The sequence below is a fragment of the Neophocaena asiaeorientalis genome, unplaced genomic scaffold (genome assembly GCF_003031525.2).
Source record: "Neophocaena asiaeorientalis asiaeorientalis breed wild unplaced genomic scaffold, Neophocaena_asiaeorientalis_V1.1 scaffold1325, whole genome shotgun sequence".
In the NCBI taxonomy this organism is placed as follows: Eukaryota; Metazoa; Chordata; class Mammalia; order Artiodactyla; family Phocoenidae; genus Neophocaena; species Neophocaena asiaeorientalis.
The window spans coordinates 58,422-77,009 of record NW_020172365.1 but is presented as its reverse complement, the minus strand read 5'-3'; the positions used below and the strand labels follow the sequence as shown (position 1 = coordinate 77,009).

General features: G+C 36.9%; 1 protein-coding gene across 1 annotated transcript in view; it reads right to left on the bottom strand.

The window, feature by feature from the left end:
• The window catches only part of LOC112415834 (protein CC2D2B-like), a 124,107-nt gene that overhangs the window by 59,456 nt on the left and 46,063 nt on the right, over positions 1–18,588 (bottom strand). The window contains 7 exon segments of the mRNA XM_024769014.1: positions 762–871; positions 1,659–1,758; positions 3,218–3,388; positions 7,868–7,959; positions 11,137–11,229; positions 17,043–17,246; positions 18,389–18,527. Of these exon segments, the coding sequence (XP_024624782.1) occupies positions 762–871; positions 1,659–1,758; positions 3,218–3,388; positions 7,868–7,959; positions 11,137–11,229; positions 17,043–17,246; positions 18,389–18,527 (909 nt within the window).

The following is an 18,588-nucleotide window of genomic DNA, read 5'->3' as shown; positions in this document are numbered from 1 at the left end:
GAGCTACTGAACTAGAAACTATGGAGTTGGGCCCAGCAATCTGTTTAAAGAAGCTGTACAGGTGATTTCAGTGCACAAAATACTTTGAGAACTACTGTCTTAAAAAGAAACTCTTATACGTGTGTTCAAGATGACAAGTACAAGAATGTTCAGAGCAATACTATTTACAATAGCAAAACATTAAAACCAGGCAAATCTGCATCAACAGGATAAAGTATAAATAAATTATGGCATTTTAATACAGTGGACTACTATACAGAAGTGAAAATAAAGGAAGGAAGGAATAGTTACAAGTATGAATATGGATAAATCTCTCAAAATAAGAGTAAAGAAACAGATTGCAAAAGATCATTCAATTTACATAAAGTTGGAAAACATCCACAAGTAAACAAAACATAGCTAGGGATAAATACCTATGATTTAAAGTCATAAAGAGAGGGAATGATAAACAAATTCATGGTTGTTACCTCTGGGGAGAAAGAAAGGGGATACAAATAGTTATTGGCACAGTGGAGCCTTCAAAAATATTGCTAATACTCCATTTTTTAAGCTAGATGGTAGATACACAGGTATTCATTTTATCATTTTTCCTCAGAACTTACATTCACATATACATTATATATATTAATATCTATGTAAGAAATACTTCATAATTTAAAAACTTAAGCCTATATCCATCATTATTTTCAATAAACAGCTCAAGAAAATAATTTTGTTACTGCTCTATTTTAGAAGCTGAGGAAAAATGGACTCCAACTTACATAAAATCTACTTTAATTTCTTCATTCCAGCATGGATGAGATCCACTTGCAACACTGGTTTGGTACACAGTGTGCTGAAAGGAAACTTCCACAAAGGGGTGCACAGTATCCTGAAACACATAATTAACACGACTAGATTTTTGTAATATTTTATATAGCTGATAAAAGGTAGAAAATAGTTACTGGCTGATAACTGGATGGCTTACTTTTTCCAGGTTTTCAAACAACCATTATTCATTCATTCATTCAACATTTCTTCAACCTATTCAATATCAGGTACTACTTTGCTAGGATCCAAAAATAAATGGAAATCCTTAAGGATTTTTATCTTAAGTCTATCAGGAGAAAATAAACAGGTAAACAAATAATTGCAATGAAATGTAAGAAATATATTCAAGGTATAATAGTAACTCAGGAGAGAGAATGATTAACTCTCTGGGGTGAGGACAAGGAGAACTTCACAGAGAAAACATTGCTTGGGCTTGAGCTTTGAAACATTAAATAGTAGTTCATGTGGCCAATAACATGGAGGTATGGTGGCCATTCCAGGCAAAGGAAAGGGCATATACGGAGGCCTTCTAGAACAAGTAGTAGTATGATATGATACCGCTGTGGGCTGATGAGAAATGTGGCTGATTGGTATGTAAGAACCAGACCATTACAGAGTTTGGTAGTCATTCTAAGGAGCTACCATTGTAAGGAGCTTGCACCTTATTCTATAGACCCTGAGAGCAGGGTAGCAGAGAATGAAATAGTTAGAATTACATTTTATAAAGAGCACCTTCACTGTGTTATGGAGAGTAAACTAGAATTAGATGGATAGTCCAGTTAGGGGCCAGTTGCAATTCAGGGAAAACACAATCAAAACGGCACTTTATAGAAGTGTTAAATACTTACCTCATTTAAGATCTCATCTGAGGTTACAGATTTGATTGTTTCTTTATGTCTGAGGCGAGACATGGATGATATCAAATAAGTAGGCATATCCAAGGCTCTTCTGAAAAACAATATAGAGATAGGCACTTTAATTAATTTTAATATTAGTTTTGGTGGGAGTAGCTGGCTTTTTGCTTATGCTTATAGAGGTATATAAGTCAGCTACCCTGGATCTTATAGAGTTTGCTTTGGATCTTCATAACATAGGTGGTTAGAGATAAATACGTGATAATCACTACTCTGAAAGGGTAGCTCCTAAATGCTGAACTATGGATTGTAACTAGTCTGTGACAGAGTTTTCACTGACCCTCAGCAAAAGGAAAAAAATAGAGCAAGTAACACTTTGAGACTATATTCTTCCTATTTTTGGTGTTACAATATTCTTTCTTTTACAAATTGATTATTATAGAAAATGGTGGTAATTTTATAATGTCCTTATTTCACAAAACAGCCTTGAAATGTTCATTTGTTTTGAGAATATCAATTCTATCATAAATAAAGTCATATTTTATAATATAAAACACAGGCAAAACCTTTAAGAGGTTTTAACTATAGATTCGTAGCTAGTAAGCAAAATATTTGTTTTTCATAGGTAGAGTTCATGGGATGTGGTGAACATAAAATAAGCAAGTAGAGCACATAAGTGTTAAATGTAGACAGAGAGGGTTACTCAGTATTCCTGAGGTACCTGGGCACTAAATATTCACAATACATAAATTATACATGAGATTAAATATATGAAACACTTGAAATTCGGGTTATACTAAATATTCATGAGTATTTAATATTCATGATGCCTTAATTTGGCCACCTTGACCCTACATATCCTCTGCCCAAGAAACACAAATAAAACACACTGAGTGCCTGCAGAAGAGATAGGTAAGATTTGATTTTTGTAGAAGTCACCTAAAATGATAAATCCAAAATGGAGCTTACTCTCTCCTGTAGTCTATATACTTCCAATACTGTGAGGGGACAGTGTCAGAGAACAGTGTAATTAGCAATAGAAGCTTAAGTTTTCACAACAGGGAATAGGGACAGAAGGTATTTATTTGATATAGCACCCAAAAATATACATGTTAAAGGCACTTCGGGCATCTCAAACTTCTGAAAATTTGTAATACACAGCAATGACAGTAAGTTTGACTATCCAAATGAAGATTTCAACTTTCATTTAGTTTCTGTATATTGAGCATTAATAAAGTGCAAAGGTTTCTTTTGTTTGTTTGTTTTTTGTTTTTTTTTACGAGGGCCTCTCACTGTTGTGGCCTCTCCCGTTGCAGAGCACAGGCTCTGGACGCGCAGGCTCCGTGGCCACGGCTCACGGGCCCAGTCGCTCCGCGGCATGTGGGATCATCCCGGACCGGGGCACGAACCCGTGTCCCCTGCATCGGCAAGCGGACTCTCAACAGCTGCGCCACCAGGGAAGCCCCAAGTGCAAAGTTTTATTAAGAAGACAGTATAGAAATTTACATTTAAGACATCTTTTGCAACTCCAAAAATTGGCGCCATTGCCTTACCTATTAATTATTGCTTTCCTTGTAGGAATATTATAAGCCCTCAATATTCTGACAAGAATCTTAATATCTCCGTCACAGATAGTCTGTGCTGCCACTTTTTTCCTTTCTTGCCTCTGAGGCTTTAACTTTCTTCGTCGTTCAAGAAGCTTACAAACTGCATGTGTCAACTGGCTAAAGAGTAAAAAATGATCAATCACATAGATACAAGATAACTTAAAATTTGAAATATATCAATCTTTTAAATTAATTATTATAAATAAGGCCATTATTCTGAACCATGTTCTCTCCATTGTGGAGGGGAGACAGAGTTGTCTTAGACCCAAGGAAAGAATCTTTTTCTGAGCATAGAAGAGATGCTATGTTAAGAGAGAATGTGATTGCTCCATGTAATTTGGGTGTATGGTCCAAGAAGAAACAAGGGCGTGGAGAGGTAATTCCATGAAACATGATGTTATATCAAAGGGTTATTCATTTTTTGGGAATCGTTCTCTTGAAAGTGGTTAGATACTCAACTTTTCTACATGGTTCTGAATAGGAGTTAGTTATATGTGCTCCCAACCCTGGCAACACAAATCTATGCAATTATAGCTTTATGGTCACACCTATTTTCCTCCAAAGACTGAAAATAAAACACAGACTTCAGACTATACTACAAAGCTATAGTCATCAAAACAGTATGGTACTGGCACAAAAGTGGAAATATAGATCAGTGGAACAGGATAGAGAGCCCAGAAATAAACCCACACACCTATGGTCAATTAATCTATAAATATGACAAAGAAGGCAAGACTATACAATGGAGGAAAGAAAGTCTCTTCAACAAACCGTGCTGAGAAAACTGGACAGCTACATGTGAAAAAAAAGAAAGTGGAACATTCTTTAACACCATGCACAAAAATAAACTCAAAATGGATTAAAGACCTAAATATGAGACCAGACACTATAAAACTCTTAGAGGAAAACACAGGCAGAACACTCTCTGACATAAATCACAGCAATATCTTTTTCAATCCATCTCCCAGAGTAATGGAAATAAAAACACACATAAACAAATGGGGCCTAATTAAGCTCAAAAGCTTTTGCACAGCAAAGGAAACCATAAAAAAAATGAAAAGACAACCCACAGAATGGGAGAAAATATTTGCAAATAATGTGACTGACAAGGGATTAGTCTCCAAAATTTACAAACAGCTCATGTGGCTTAATATCATCAAAACAAACAACCCAATCAAAAAATGGGCAGCATACCTAAATAGACATTTCTGCAAAGAAGACATACAGATGGCCAAGAGGCACATGAAAAGATGTTCAACAACACTAATTATTAAAGAAATGCAAATCAAAACTACAATGAGATATCACCTCACATCGGTCAGAATGGCTATCATCAAAAAATCCACAAATGGGCTTCCCTGGTGGCACAGTGGTTAAGAATCTGCCTGCCAATGCAGGGGACACACGTTCGAGCCCTGGGCTGGGAAGATGCCACATGCCGCGGAGCAGCTAAGCCTGTGTGCCACAACTACTGAGCCTGCACTCTAGAGCCCACAAGCCACAACTACTGAAGTCCACATGCCTAGAGCCTGTGCTCTGCAACAAGGGCAGCCACCGCAATGAGAAGCCTGCGTACCGCAACAAAGAGTAGCCCCTGCTCGCCCCAACTAGAGAAAGCCCGTGCACAGCAACGAAGACCCAATGCAGCCAAAAATAAATAAATAATTTATTTACTTCAAAAAAAATCCACAAACAATAAATGCTGGAAAGGGTGTGGAGAAAAGGGAACCCTCTTGCACTGTTGGTGGGAATGTAAATTGATAGTGTCACTATGGAAAACAGTATGGAGGTTCCTTAAAAAACTAAAAATAGAACTACCATATGACCTAGCAATCCCACTATTGGGCATATACCCAGAGAAAACCGTAATTCAAAAAGACACATGCACCCCAATGTTCACAGCACCACTATTTACAATAGCCAGGACATGGAAGCAACCTAAATGTCCATCAACAGAGGAATGGATAAAGAAGATGTGGTACATATATATGATGGAATATTACTCAGCCATAAAAAGGAAGAAAATTGGGTCATTTGTAGAGATGTGGATGGACCTAGAGAGTGTCATACAGAGTGAAGTTAAGTCAAAAGAGAGAAACAAATATCATATATTAACACATATATGTGGAATCTAGAAAAATGGTATGGATGATCTTATCTGCAAAGCAGAAATAGAGACACAGATGTAGAGAAGAAACTATGGATACCAAGGGGGAAAGCAGGAGTGGGAGGAATTGGGAGATTGGGATTGACACAAACACACTATTGATACTATGTATAAAATAGATAACTAATAAGAATATGCTGTACAGCACAGGGAACTCTACTTAATGCACTGTGGTGACCTAAATGGGAAGGAAATCCAAAAAAGATGGGATATATGTATAGCCACTTCATTTTGCTGTACAGTAGAAACTAACACAACATTGTAAAGCAACTATACTCCAATAAAAATTAATTAAAAAAAAAGATGTTCAGTATTGCTAATTATTAGAGAAATACAAATCAAAACCTCAATGAGATATCACCTCACACCAGTCAGAATGGCTATCATAAAAAAATCCATAAGCAATAAACGCTGGAGAGGGTGTGGAGAGAAGGGAACCCTCCTACACTGTTGGTGGAAATGTAAATTGGTGCAGCCACTATGGAGAATGGTATGGAGGTTCCTTAAGAAACTAAAAATAGAGCTACCATATAAACATGCAACCCAACTCCTGGGCATACACCTGGAGAAAAACATGGTCCAAAAGGATACATTCATCCCAATGTTCATTGCAGTGCTGTTTACAATAGCCAAGACATGGAAGCAACCTTAACATCCACTGACAGAAGAATGGTAAAAGAAGATGTGGTACATATATACAATGGAATATTAACCATTAAAAAGAATGAAATAATGCCATTGCAGTAACATGGATGGACCTAGAGATTGTCATACTGTGTGAAGTGAGACAGAGAAATAGAACTATCATATGGTATCACTTATATGCAGAATCTAAAAAAAAAGATACAAATAAACTTATTTACAAAACAGAAACAGACTCACAGACTTAGAGAACGAACTTATGGTTACCTGGGGGAAGGGAGGGGAGGAGGCATAGTTAGGGAGTTTGGGATTGACATGTACACACTGCTATATTTAAAATGGATAACCAACAAGGACCTATTGTATAGCACAGGGAACTTTTGCTCAGTATTCTGTAACAATCTGACTGAGAAAAGAATTTGAAAAAGAATAGATACATGTATATGTATAACTGAATCACTTTGTTGTACACCTGAAACTAACACAACATTGTTAATCAACTATACTCCAATAAAAAATAAAAAGTTTAAAAAAATAAATTTTCATCATTGACACACACACACTACTATATACAAAATAGATAGCTAATAAGGACCTGCTGTATAGCACAGGGAACTCTACTCAACACTCTGTAATGGCCTATATGGGAAAAGAGTCTAAAAAAGAGTCGACATATGTATACGTATAACAGATTCCCTTTGCTGGACACCTGCAACTAACACAACATTGTAAATCAACTCTACCCCAGTAAAAATTTTATTTTTAAAAATTTATTTATTTTTGGTTGTGTTGGGTCTTCGTTGCTGCATGCGGGCTTTCTCTAGTTGCGGCGAGCGGGGGCTACTCTTCTTACAGTGCGTGGGCTCCTCATTGCAGTGGATTCTCTTGTGCAGAGCACAGGCCCTAGGCGCACAGGCTTCAGTAGCTGTGGCGTGTGGTCTCAGTAGTTGTAGCACCCGGGCTTAGTTGCTCCGCGGCATGTGGGATCTTCCCGGACCAGGGCTCTAACCTGTGTCCCCTGCATTGGCAGGCGGATTCTTAACCACTGCACCACCAGGGAAGTCCCTACCCCAGTAAAAATTTTTTAAAAGTAAGTTTTCATTAAAAAAATGTGCCCATGAAAGAATTACTTCAAGGTATATTTTAGAATAGAACACCCCCCCTCAAAAAAAATAGACGTCAGCATCCTACACCAATTAAAACCTTATTATTAATACTAAGAATCTGCAAGTGGCCCCAGGGCGGTTTCCCCAAACGCAGCATCCCTAATTCCTGCTCCCATCCTTAAGTTTCCCAGACAGGACAGTATGAGAACTGAGTTACTTCAGCCAAAGGCTCCCCCAACTGCTGCCTGTGGATCACAGAGCCCTTATATGGCTGAGGATTCCGTTTTGAAAGGGAGAGATTACAGGCTCAGTGTGTGGTGCTACCAGCAATGACTTTTCCAGTAGCAGCCTCGGGACAGAGAAATCTTAGGGCGAAACTAATTTGGGACAAAGGTATTTCTTTTTTTTTTCTTCTTTTCTTTCTTGCCCTAAAAAGTATCAATAAGGAGAGGGTTAAAATCTAAAATATTATACAATTGAAAATACAAATCATATAGTTATGTCCAAAATGCAATTTTAAAATGACAAAAAAAATTAAGTCACTGTATTTCATTTTATGCTTTGTAATTGCATTTTGACATTAACTTAATTAATATAAAAATAGAGAACTTATTAGAGGACTTTGAAGGTATTATCTTATAGCTTTATATTTTGTACTTAAATAATAATTTTAGTATGTACCTTGCAGATACAATTTCTTCATAATCAGCCACAATATCTGATAAGTTAAATTTGCTAACTTTGGCAATTCTTTTCATTATCGACCTTCTCATCTACAAAAAAATTTTTAGAATTTAAAGAAATGCACAGCTTATATTTTAAGATTAAGTATATACAATGCTACTGATGTCACTATTTTTTACTCCTAATTTTTTCAAGCAATGAATGGAAAGGGGAATTAGGTAAGTGAAAGTATGGTTCTGTTTGCTACCATTATTAAAATCATTCCTAACGCTCTCATTAATGTCCCTCTCATCTCTTTTTCCACCTAACTCACAGTATATGTGGACAGAACTAATCTTCACCAAAGGAGATGATTATCCTGTGAATGTGTTTCTACAACAGTCACTTGTACACACACAAATCTTGATTCACAAGGAAATGTGGTCACATTTCTGTATTTCCTTTGAGTCCATCCTATTCTGACCTTAAGCTCTCATTCTGTCAGCTTGTAAGATATTTAGTGCTTGAACAGAGCCAATCCCCTAAGCCCTTGCAACTTGCAGAACCCACAGACCCTGGTTCCTCCAAGGACTCTGAAATTCTTCTTTTTAGTCTGAGGAAATCCCTCCCTTTCTCCCCTAACTCCATGCTTCACAACAGGTTTAGACTTTTAGAAATGAAACCAGGAAGAAGTGTGTCTGGAGGCAATTTTCTTTCTGTCCTGCCACAAATCATCCCAAAGATAATGTAACTTAGAGCCTAATGATCTGCTTAAATTCGATAGGAAAATGGGGTGATAGGAGAATGGGAAATTATAATTCCTAAGAATTACCCTGCCATGTGGGGAACAAATTGTGCTTTCTCTCTCTGTCTTTCTCTCTTTCTCTCTCCCTCTCCCTTGCTCCCTTGCTATCACACAGACTGAGCTCCTTGCCGTTCCTCCCATAGGCCACGCATATTCCTTCCTCACAGTTTTCACATGTGGTTCCATTAGCCTGGAATGTTCTTCTCCCAAAAAACCTCCATGGCTAGCTCCTTCAGTTCACTTCAGGTCTTTTGCTGAAGCGTTAGCATCTCGAGGGCTTTCCTTGATCTAAGGAAGGCTTTCCCTTATCTAAAATCACACCTGACCCCCACCCCCACCCCCATACACACTCCTGTCCTCTCTTCCTACTTCACTTGTCATGGCACATATCACTTTCTAACATACTAATGTTCTGTTCATTATCTGACTTCCCGCACCAGAACGACCTCCTCTAGGAGGCCAGGGATTTTAATCTATTTTGTTTACTGCTGTAATTCCAAGGTCTAGTATAATGACTGATTCATAGCAGGTGCCCAATAAGTATTTATTGAGTAAATTAATGAAAGGGACAGGTTGAGGAGAAGCACTGGCCTCTTAGATGCAAATATTTCAGCAAAACTTTATCTAGCAATCCTTGAGACTGCAGGGACTTTATACTGCTCCATTCCCGGCCTCAGCCACCACTGACCCCAGTAACACAGCAGGAAGTGTAATGCATATAACTCACAGTCCCTCCCACAGCAGGATTTAAACACCATGGCCCTATTAGGCCTCCAGTGTCAAAGCAGGATTCCAGTACCTGTAATTAAAGTAATTATCCCTTAAACTTGTAGTTTTAAACTATCCTGAGAGAGCAAAGAAGTCTTCACAAGGAGGTGAAACCCAATCACACAATGTTCTTAAAGCTCCTTCCCAGGATTCCTATATGAAGGTCAAGAATCCTCACACACTTGCTCTCTTACCACATTCCTGATCTTTTGCTGCCCTCCCTTCTGGGCTTCCTCATACACCAAAAAAAGAGAAGGCATAAGAAGGATATGTATTCTCTTTTCTTTTCTTTTTTTTTTTTGTGGTACGCGGGCCTCTCACTGTTGTGGCCTCTCCCGTTGCGGAGCACAGGCTCCAGATGCGCGGGCTCAGCGACCATGGCTCACGGGCCCAGCCGCTCCGCGGCATGTGGGATATTCCCGGACCGGGGCACGAACCCGTGTCCCCTGCATCGGCAGGCGGACTCTCAACCACTGCGCCACCAGGGAAGCCCTCTCTTTTCTTATGAGTAAGAACACCTCTTTATTTCCTAAGACGCAAATATCATTATTAAATCACATCTCAACTTAAAAAAATATATATGGAGCTAATGAAGAAGGTGTAGGAGGGGCAAGAGTGAGTGGAAAAAAATGTCTGCCAGCAATAAAGAGGAGGTGCTCTTTCAGGCTACAATAGCTATAGTGGTCTGTATCTCCACCACACTTCCACAGGAACAGAGTACAAACTAGCATAGAACTTGAGGTTCTATCTTATTTGCCCCTTACTTCAGAAGTAAAGCAAGGCAGGCATTTTTATTGTCTGTTTTTTTATAGAACAATAAGGCAGGACTCAGTGCATAGATTACCTGCCCAAAGAAAAACAGGATGGTCAGAACAGGTCTTCACACACCTGCCTAGGGCTTTTCTAGTCACACAAGTTTGCTTCTCGCCTGTCTCCACGAGGGAATTGTATGTATCTCTTAGATTTTTCCATGGCTCTCTGCTTCTTTTCAAGTTACCCTAAAAGGCTGCTCTGGTGCTCTATAGCAAAGCCTATAGATTCTACTCTTGCAGAAGTCTTAGAAACCTCCTCAGCCTGCAATTTTATCCCTTACTTCATTAATTGTTCAAACATTTCTCAACATTTTTTGAGTGAAGAGCACTGTGCTGGGCATGATGGATCTATACATATAGTCACTGGAGCGATGAGGGGTCAGTGGAAAGAAATCAGGGGTGAAATTCAGTGAGGGATTCCACCTCAAACCTGGTTTAGGCTTTGTTACGGTGTTCTGTCTCCTAGTGGCTCCTCCATCCCTTTGTCCCGTGAACTGCTCTGGTGTACGGCATTATGAGTTATTAATAAAACTAGGGATTCTGGCAAAATGCTGGCGTACTTCCCCAAGTGAACTTTTAGGGTCAAAAAGAGATGGGAAGCCTTTAACGTTCATTTGTAAATGGAAACAGTGGGATATGCTTTAATAATGAGTTTGCTGTCAATTGAAGTAACTGCTGCATCAACAATGTACATCAACAGTGTACATTTACAGATGGTCAGTAACTAACTCTGAAAAGGAAGTCTGAATAGAACAGAAAACCTCTCAGTGATCAGAAAGAGGTGATGAGTAAGCAAGTCTGTCCATCTGACTCTGGGAAGAGTATAGTACTGTGCATCCAGCAGACCAGTTTTCACAAAAGTAAATTCAAACATATTGATAAAACTATTTTGTTGTTGTTACCTTTTTCAGAAAATTGGCAGAATTAATCCTTTGTGCGGTAATAGAATTCATATCTGAAATGGACATATCCTTCTCTATCTGACTTTCATATTCCTATAAACAGAGAATTAAATTAGTTTCACTTCTTGAATGTAACAGAGTTTAGATATGATACACTGCAATAAAATATTAACTACTCATTTCAGTTCATGTGTAGGAGATATTGGCAACACTCTGGAATTGAGAGGAGAGAATACTTCTTTTAGATTCTCCCAATGAGAATTAGCTAAGAACACATATTTTGTTTGCTTCTAGGAGGAGGTCCATTCATCTTTTAAAACTGAGTAACGATTGAGAAAAAATTTGCGATTGAGAAAATTATAAGAAAATGTAAAGACGATTGAGAACAATTCTTCATGCATGCATTTACCTGGTAATCACTAGAAACAAAAGAAATGGAAAGTGGTAGAGTATAAGGGTCAAGAGAGTGGGCTTTGGAGGCCATAGTCCTGGATTCAAGTTGGCCCTGCCATTTATTAACTTTGTGGTTTGGGGAAAAGATGATTAACTACTGCAGACCTCAGTTTCCTCTTTTGTAATAATGATAATCTTACTGTTATTAATATGTCACAGGATTGCTGTGAGATTTAACTGAAACAATATCTATAAAGTGCATGGCATACAGTAAGTAGTCAAAATATGCTGGCCATAATCAATAAATTTAATTTAACATCCAGCAGTGGGTCTAAGATTATTTGTCAGGATGCTTCATCTACATAATCTAGAATAAATTGCATCTGTTATAGCTGCATTTGTGGGATACGTTCCTAACTGCACATTGAAATCATTTTACATTATAGAGAGCATTAAAGATGACACAAAAATTATGAAGTATCTCTTACCTTAAGTAGGTAAATTATCTGAAAGTAATTTATTTGTTTTTCTAATTATCCACAAGAAATCTTGAAATTAATCCTGTTGACAAGTAACAACTTTTTACCTAGGGATATATTATATTACTATTTCATATCATTTTATTTATTTTAAAAGTATTAATTTATAGGAGTTACTTAAATACTCTGGATACTAATTTTTATTAATTAATATATAATTTGAAAATATCTTTTCCTAATCTGTGGGGTTTAAACTTTAATATTATCAAGTTTATTAATCTATTTCTTTATAATTTATACTTTTTGTGTTTTAAGAAATACTTTCCTGCCCAAGATTAAGATATACATTTAAAGTTTTGCATTTCATGTGTAATCTTCATTACACATAGTATTTATTTCTTTTGTGAGGTCTGAATCTAATTTTACACCATTCAAAAATGTTTTATAATTTTCTCCATCAAGTTTTTGTACATGTTTTGTTCAATATATTCCTATGAATCTAAGAGTTTTTATTGCTACTGTAGGGTGTATCTTTGTTAAGTTACATTTTTAGTGGGTTTTTGTTGGTGTATAGAATGCTATTTATTTTTTGTTTTTAATTTTTCCTCAAGTTTTTCAAACATACAGAAAATTAGAAAGAATGTTAAAATCTATGTACCTACCCTTTAGATTAAGTAATTAATATTTTGCCATATGTGCTTAATCTGTTGCTTTTGTTTTCTTTTTTTGGCTAAATATCTCAAAGTATAAATTACAGACACCATGACACTTCATTCCTAAATAAATACTTCAGCATGAATCTCCAAAAACTAAGGACACAACCACAGTGCTATAATCACAGACAACAAAACTAACAATTTTCCAATATATCTACTATTCAATTATCAATATCACATAATAGTCCAATACCTAAATTTCACCAATGGCTGTTTTTTCACCAATGGCTGTTTTTTCACTATATATATATTATATATCTCCATATATATAATATATATATTCTTTTCAGATTTTTTTTCCCATTATAGGTTATTACAAGATATGGATAAAGTTCACTGTGCTATAGAGTATGCCCTTGTTGTTTATTTATTCTATATATAGTAGTTTGTATCTGCTAAGCCCAAACTCCTAATTTATCCCTACCCCACCCCCTTTCCCTTTTGGTAATCATAAATTTGTTTTCTATGTCTATGAGTCTGTTTCTGTTTTCTAAATAAGTTCATTTGTATCATTTTTTTACATTCCACATATAAGTGGTATCATATGATATTTTTTTCTTTCATCTTATTTTATTGAGAACAAGCCTTACATGAGACAGCCAATGATGGCTTTACAAAATTCTAGAAAATTGCTACTATTTCCAGCCTGGAAATTCCTAGCAAACCTAATACCATCAAGGGATGTATGTGTATGAGCACATAATTGCACAGCTCTCTTTTTAAGACTTTGTAATGCATTTCCTAAATTGAAGGTGATATCATACGGTATTTGTTTTTCTCTTTCTGACTTACTTCACTTAGTTTAATAATCTCTAGGTCCATCCATGTTGCTGTAAATGGCATTATTTCATTCTTTTTATGGCTGAGTAGTATTCCATTGTATACATATACCACATCTTTTTTATCCATTCATCTCTCAATGTACACTCAAGCTGCTTCCATGTCTTGGCTATTGTAAATGGTGTTGCTATAAACATTGGGGTGCATGTATCTTTTCGAATTAGAGTTTTCTCTGGATATATGCCCAGGAGTGAGATTGCTGGATCACATGGTAACTCTATTTTTAGTTTTTAAAGAACCTCCATACTGTTCTCCATAGTGACTATACCAATTTACATTCCCACCAACAGTGTAGGAGGGTTCCCTTTTCTCCACACCCTCTCCAGCATTTATTTAATTTGTAGACTTTTTTTTTTTTTTTGGGGTACGCGGGCCTCACTGTTGTGGCCTCTCCTGTTGCAGAGCACAGGCTCCGGAAGCGCAGGCTCAGCGGCCATGGCTCACGGGCCCAGCCGCTCTGCAGCATGTGGGATCTTCCCGGACCGGGGCACGAACCCGTGTCCCCTGCATCGGCAGGCGGACTCTCAACCACTGTGCCACCAGGGAAGCCCTGATTTGTAGACTTTTTGATGATGGCCATTCTGACTAGTGTGAGGAGGTGCCTCACTGTAGTTCTGATTTGCATTTTTCTAATAATTAGCAATATTGAGCATCTTTTCATGTGCCTGTTGGCCATCTGTATGTCTTTGAAGAAATGTCTATTTAGGTCTAAAAATGATGACTTTTTAAAGAGATCAAAATGCAACAGAAAGAAACAGTTGTACTTGCTAGCCAGTTGGCCCACATTCCAAATTTGTCTGATTGTTTCTTTGTGGTGTCATTTAACTTGTTCCTTTATTTCTCATATTTCTTGTAAACAAATTAGAGGAGGAGGACAAGGGAGAGGAGAGGGGGGAGTAAGAGGGAGGGAAGAGGAGGAGGAGGAGGGGGACAGGCTGAAGATGTCTCCAGGCATGTGGGATCTTAGCTCTCTGACCAGGGATGCAACCCGCACCCCCTGCATTGAAAGGCGACATCTTAAACACTGGACCACCAGGGAAGTCCCTTGGGCATTTAAAAGGAGCGTATTTTTTCCTTCCTTAACTCTGTTAATGTGGTAAATTATATTAATAGATTCCTTAATTAGATTAGCTTAGCTCTGTTATCTGGAAATAAACCCTACTAGATTATGGTGTATAATTATATATTTATACCTAATATATTGCTTTTTGATTTGTTAAAATTTTATTAGTAATTTCACATCTATGCTCATAAGTGAAATTGACCTAAAATGATCATGTTTTGCTTTCTTTGCCCAATTTTGGCATGAAGGTCATCAACCTCAGAAAATGAGCTGGGTTCTTTTCCCTCTTTTTGTGTTCTCTCAATAGTTTGTATAAGATAAGGAGAGTCAGCAAAGCCCCTAGCTTCAGAAGCAGAAATTCTTCCTCTTTTATGAAGTTATATCCTCAATTATGCTGAGCACTGTGCTTTGCCCACAGTAGTTTACGGAACTGTAGAATTGAATTCAGTCATTGAGAGAAGCAGGAGGAAACTGAATAACTTTTCAGCCATTCTAAGCCAAGGCCTTCCCACTGCAGCTTACTAACTGAAATTCCTAAAGTCTCAAAACAGATGAATCACAATTAAAAGTTGAGCAATGCTTTCCAAAGCCAAATATCAATTGGTCTGTTTGTGAATACATATATTTCTACTCACCCATGTTTGTGAAAATAATGAATAATCTGCAAATCCTATGACTATTATAGTCATATGTGCTAACTGGTGGTGCCATGATATTATCATTGAAAAATCATTAATTTGCATTTCCTCTTTCACTTCTGAGCCACACCAAAAGAGATTCTCAGACAATCCACTTGGTTCAGCCATGACTGTCTTCCCACTGTTACTTGAGTTTTAAATGTAATGAGTCCTGTATAGTTTTGTTTGTGTCTCCTCTTTATTAGGGTATAACAGCTAAAGGATGGCTGAGTGGCAACAGCAAGAAAAAAACATAAACCTTTTTATAAGTAACTTTTACTATTTTTAATATTAAGTGGCTTGCTATTTCCCTTCAGTCCAGAATCGAATGAAATCAAATATCAAAAAGTTTATCCATTTTTTATCAATTGATAATAATTCACCAGTTAATAAACCTGTTATAACCAATTTTAGTATAAGGCATTCACTCTTTCTGACTCATAAGATGTATAAACCTCAATATCCTTCATCAGCATCTGCTATCTTTAAGTTGGCTGACATCACCCTACAGTGGTAATTCTACTACACAGGCATTTTCTTCGGAGATGGAACATTGGTTTCTTTCTTCTTGAACCATCTCTTTGCAAGCACAAGTGTTAGGATTAGTACAATTGTTTTTTTCTACAGGAATTAGCTCTTATAATTCCATTCTTTTAAGCCTAGTGGAGTGCTGGTAAATGTTTAACAGCCAGTTCTCTGGGAGTGGGAGGGGAAGCCCCAATTTGCAGCATTTGCTGATTTATGGTGTAGACATTCTCCCAGCAATACATTTAAAGCAACCAACATGAAATCACTGAAGGTGGAGCGGGGAAGAGATGCACACAACAGGCTCTTACCAGCTGGTGCCAGCAGGCTCCAGCACGCCATCACTACACAGCATAAGATGAACTTTTCTTTCTTTCTTTTTCCCCCACATTTTAAAGTTTCTGAAATTGAGATGTGCTTTTAATCAAGTGTAAGTTTAATGTGGTAGTGTTTCTCTCCCTTATCCCCCAAAGTTGCTATTAAATTGGTGATACATTTTACAATAAAAACCACAATATTTACATAAATTTATAATATACTTAAAGGAGTCTGGCTGTGAGATAGGTTGTTGGGACAACTAAGTTGCAAAGTTAAGCTAAGGACTTTCTGAAATTTGGGAGAGTTATACATTTTTAATGCCTAAAGAAAAGGGGATCCCAAAAAAAATCAAGAAAGAAAAATTCCCATGAAACAAGCTCGACTTAATTGTGAAAGAGAAAGTATTATCAACATGGACATGACTGTTGCCTATCTATGTCCAACATGTTGCCTAATATGTCCAACAAAACATATTGTTTCAAACAACTGAATATAACAACAAAAAAGAGACTCACAGATATAAAGAACAAACTAGCGGTTACAAGTGGGGAGAGGGAAGTGGGGAAGGGCAATATAGGGGTAGAAGATGAAGAGGTACAAACCATCATATATAAAATAAGCTACAAGGATATGTTGTACAACACAGGGAATATAGACAATATTTTATAAATAACTATAAATGGAGTCTAACCTTTAAAAGCTGTGAATCACTATATTGTACACCTGTAAAACTTATATAAATATTGTTCATCAACTATACTTCAATTAAAAAAATTTTTAAGAGGGGAAAATTGTTGTCTACAGATTATCAGTTTAAAAAAAATTAAGATAGATTTAAAGCAGCAAAACATTAACTTATCGTAGAATAAACTATATTCAAATAGAAACCAAGTACCTGGAAGAGTAAATCTGGAATCTCTCTGTCATAGATGGGCATTTGCGGCAGAAGGAAAACATCTAATTGACCTGCATTTCTAAGTTGCAATAGCTGGAAACGTTTACTCTTTTTCATTTCCTCTTCAGAAACAAAGTTAGATTCATCTTGCAACTGTTTGAGACGAAAATACTTTGGAATATCCTGTTCTTTATGTTTCATGTACTATAAAACACAAATAATGTAAAGTCTTTACTTAAAGTATTAATTTTTTGAAATTCAAGAATTATTTCAAAACAGTTTTCCCCCCTAACTGTGAGATATGAGAGTTGCAATAGAAATAGGAAATGGAGCAACTGAATCTGTACAGAAAATCTGGAAAAAAAAATGCAGAATCCGGCCTATGCAGTTTCTCAGCCTTTTCCTGGTCATGATTTATACAGAAAAGGAAAACATGTGTACTGCACAGCGGGTTAAAAGATGAGAGCTTTTGTGTCTGGTTGCCCTATGAGTCGACAGAGGATCAATATTTCTATACACATGTAATTAATTCAGCACATCAGTTGAGAAGCTCTGCTCTGAAGAAACTTAATTGCAATAATCTATGCATGCACTGCTTTATTCAATAAATGTAAATGTGAGTACATGGTACATGCAAAGAAAAGTGCTAGCTGCCATAAGAGAGACAAAGATTTACTAGTTGCAGTTCCACAAGGTAAGATAAAGCACATGGACGAATAACTAAGGTAAAAGGCAGAATGGTATTAGAGCCATAAGAGTTTATAAAAAGAAAAAAAGTTAACAGGAGGGCAAGGGAAGAAAAGCCCATATCTAACTGCGGTTGCCAAGGAAGGATTTACCCAGACTTGCGGGGTGGGTAAGACAGCTGCTATAGGTACGTTTCTAAACAGAGGGAATGACATGAATAAAGGTATGAAGAAAGCCTGTTTGGAGCACACAGAGCAGTTCAGTTGGCTGTAAGGAGGAGTAGGAGAAGTGAATAGATAATAGAGTCTTTGAGGGAAGGAGTGTGTCTATAAATCATCTTTAAAATCCTCAGCATTTAATAATATGGCTGGCATTCAGTAGATGTACAATAGATGTCAGCCTGGATGCAAAATGCACCAAGCCAGGGCTGCTAAATAATGGCAGGGTACCAATCATCAGGCCTAAAGTAGTCATTATTTCAGTTGCTGAATTTCTGCCTTACAATACTATAAACTGGCTGAAAACTCTATCTGTCCTCAGATTTACTTTTAATGCCTCCTAATGCCTAGAAAAATACACTGCAAACTGTGGAGGAGTATAAGAGTGTAGAGCTTAAGAAATAAAATATATTTACAGTACAGATATGTGCTATAACTTACCATAACAAATTCCATTAAATCAGAATATTCTGGATTATTTGGGTCAATTCTGACCTCATTTGCCCATTCAAAAAGCTTCTGTGCATTAATAAGCCATGGAATTCCAGGAACACCTCTTGCATCTACATTCCTAAACACACTAACATAAAGAAAAATATTTTGTGAATTTCTATATAATATGCAGGTGATAAATCTGTTAT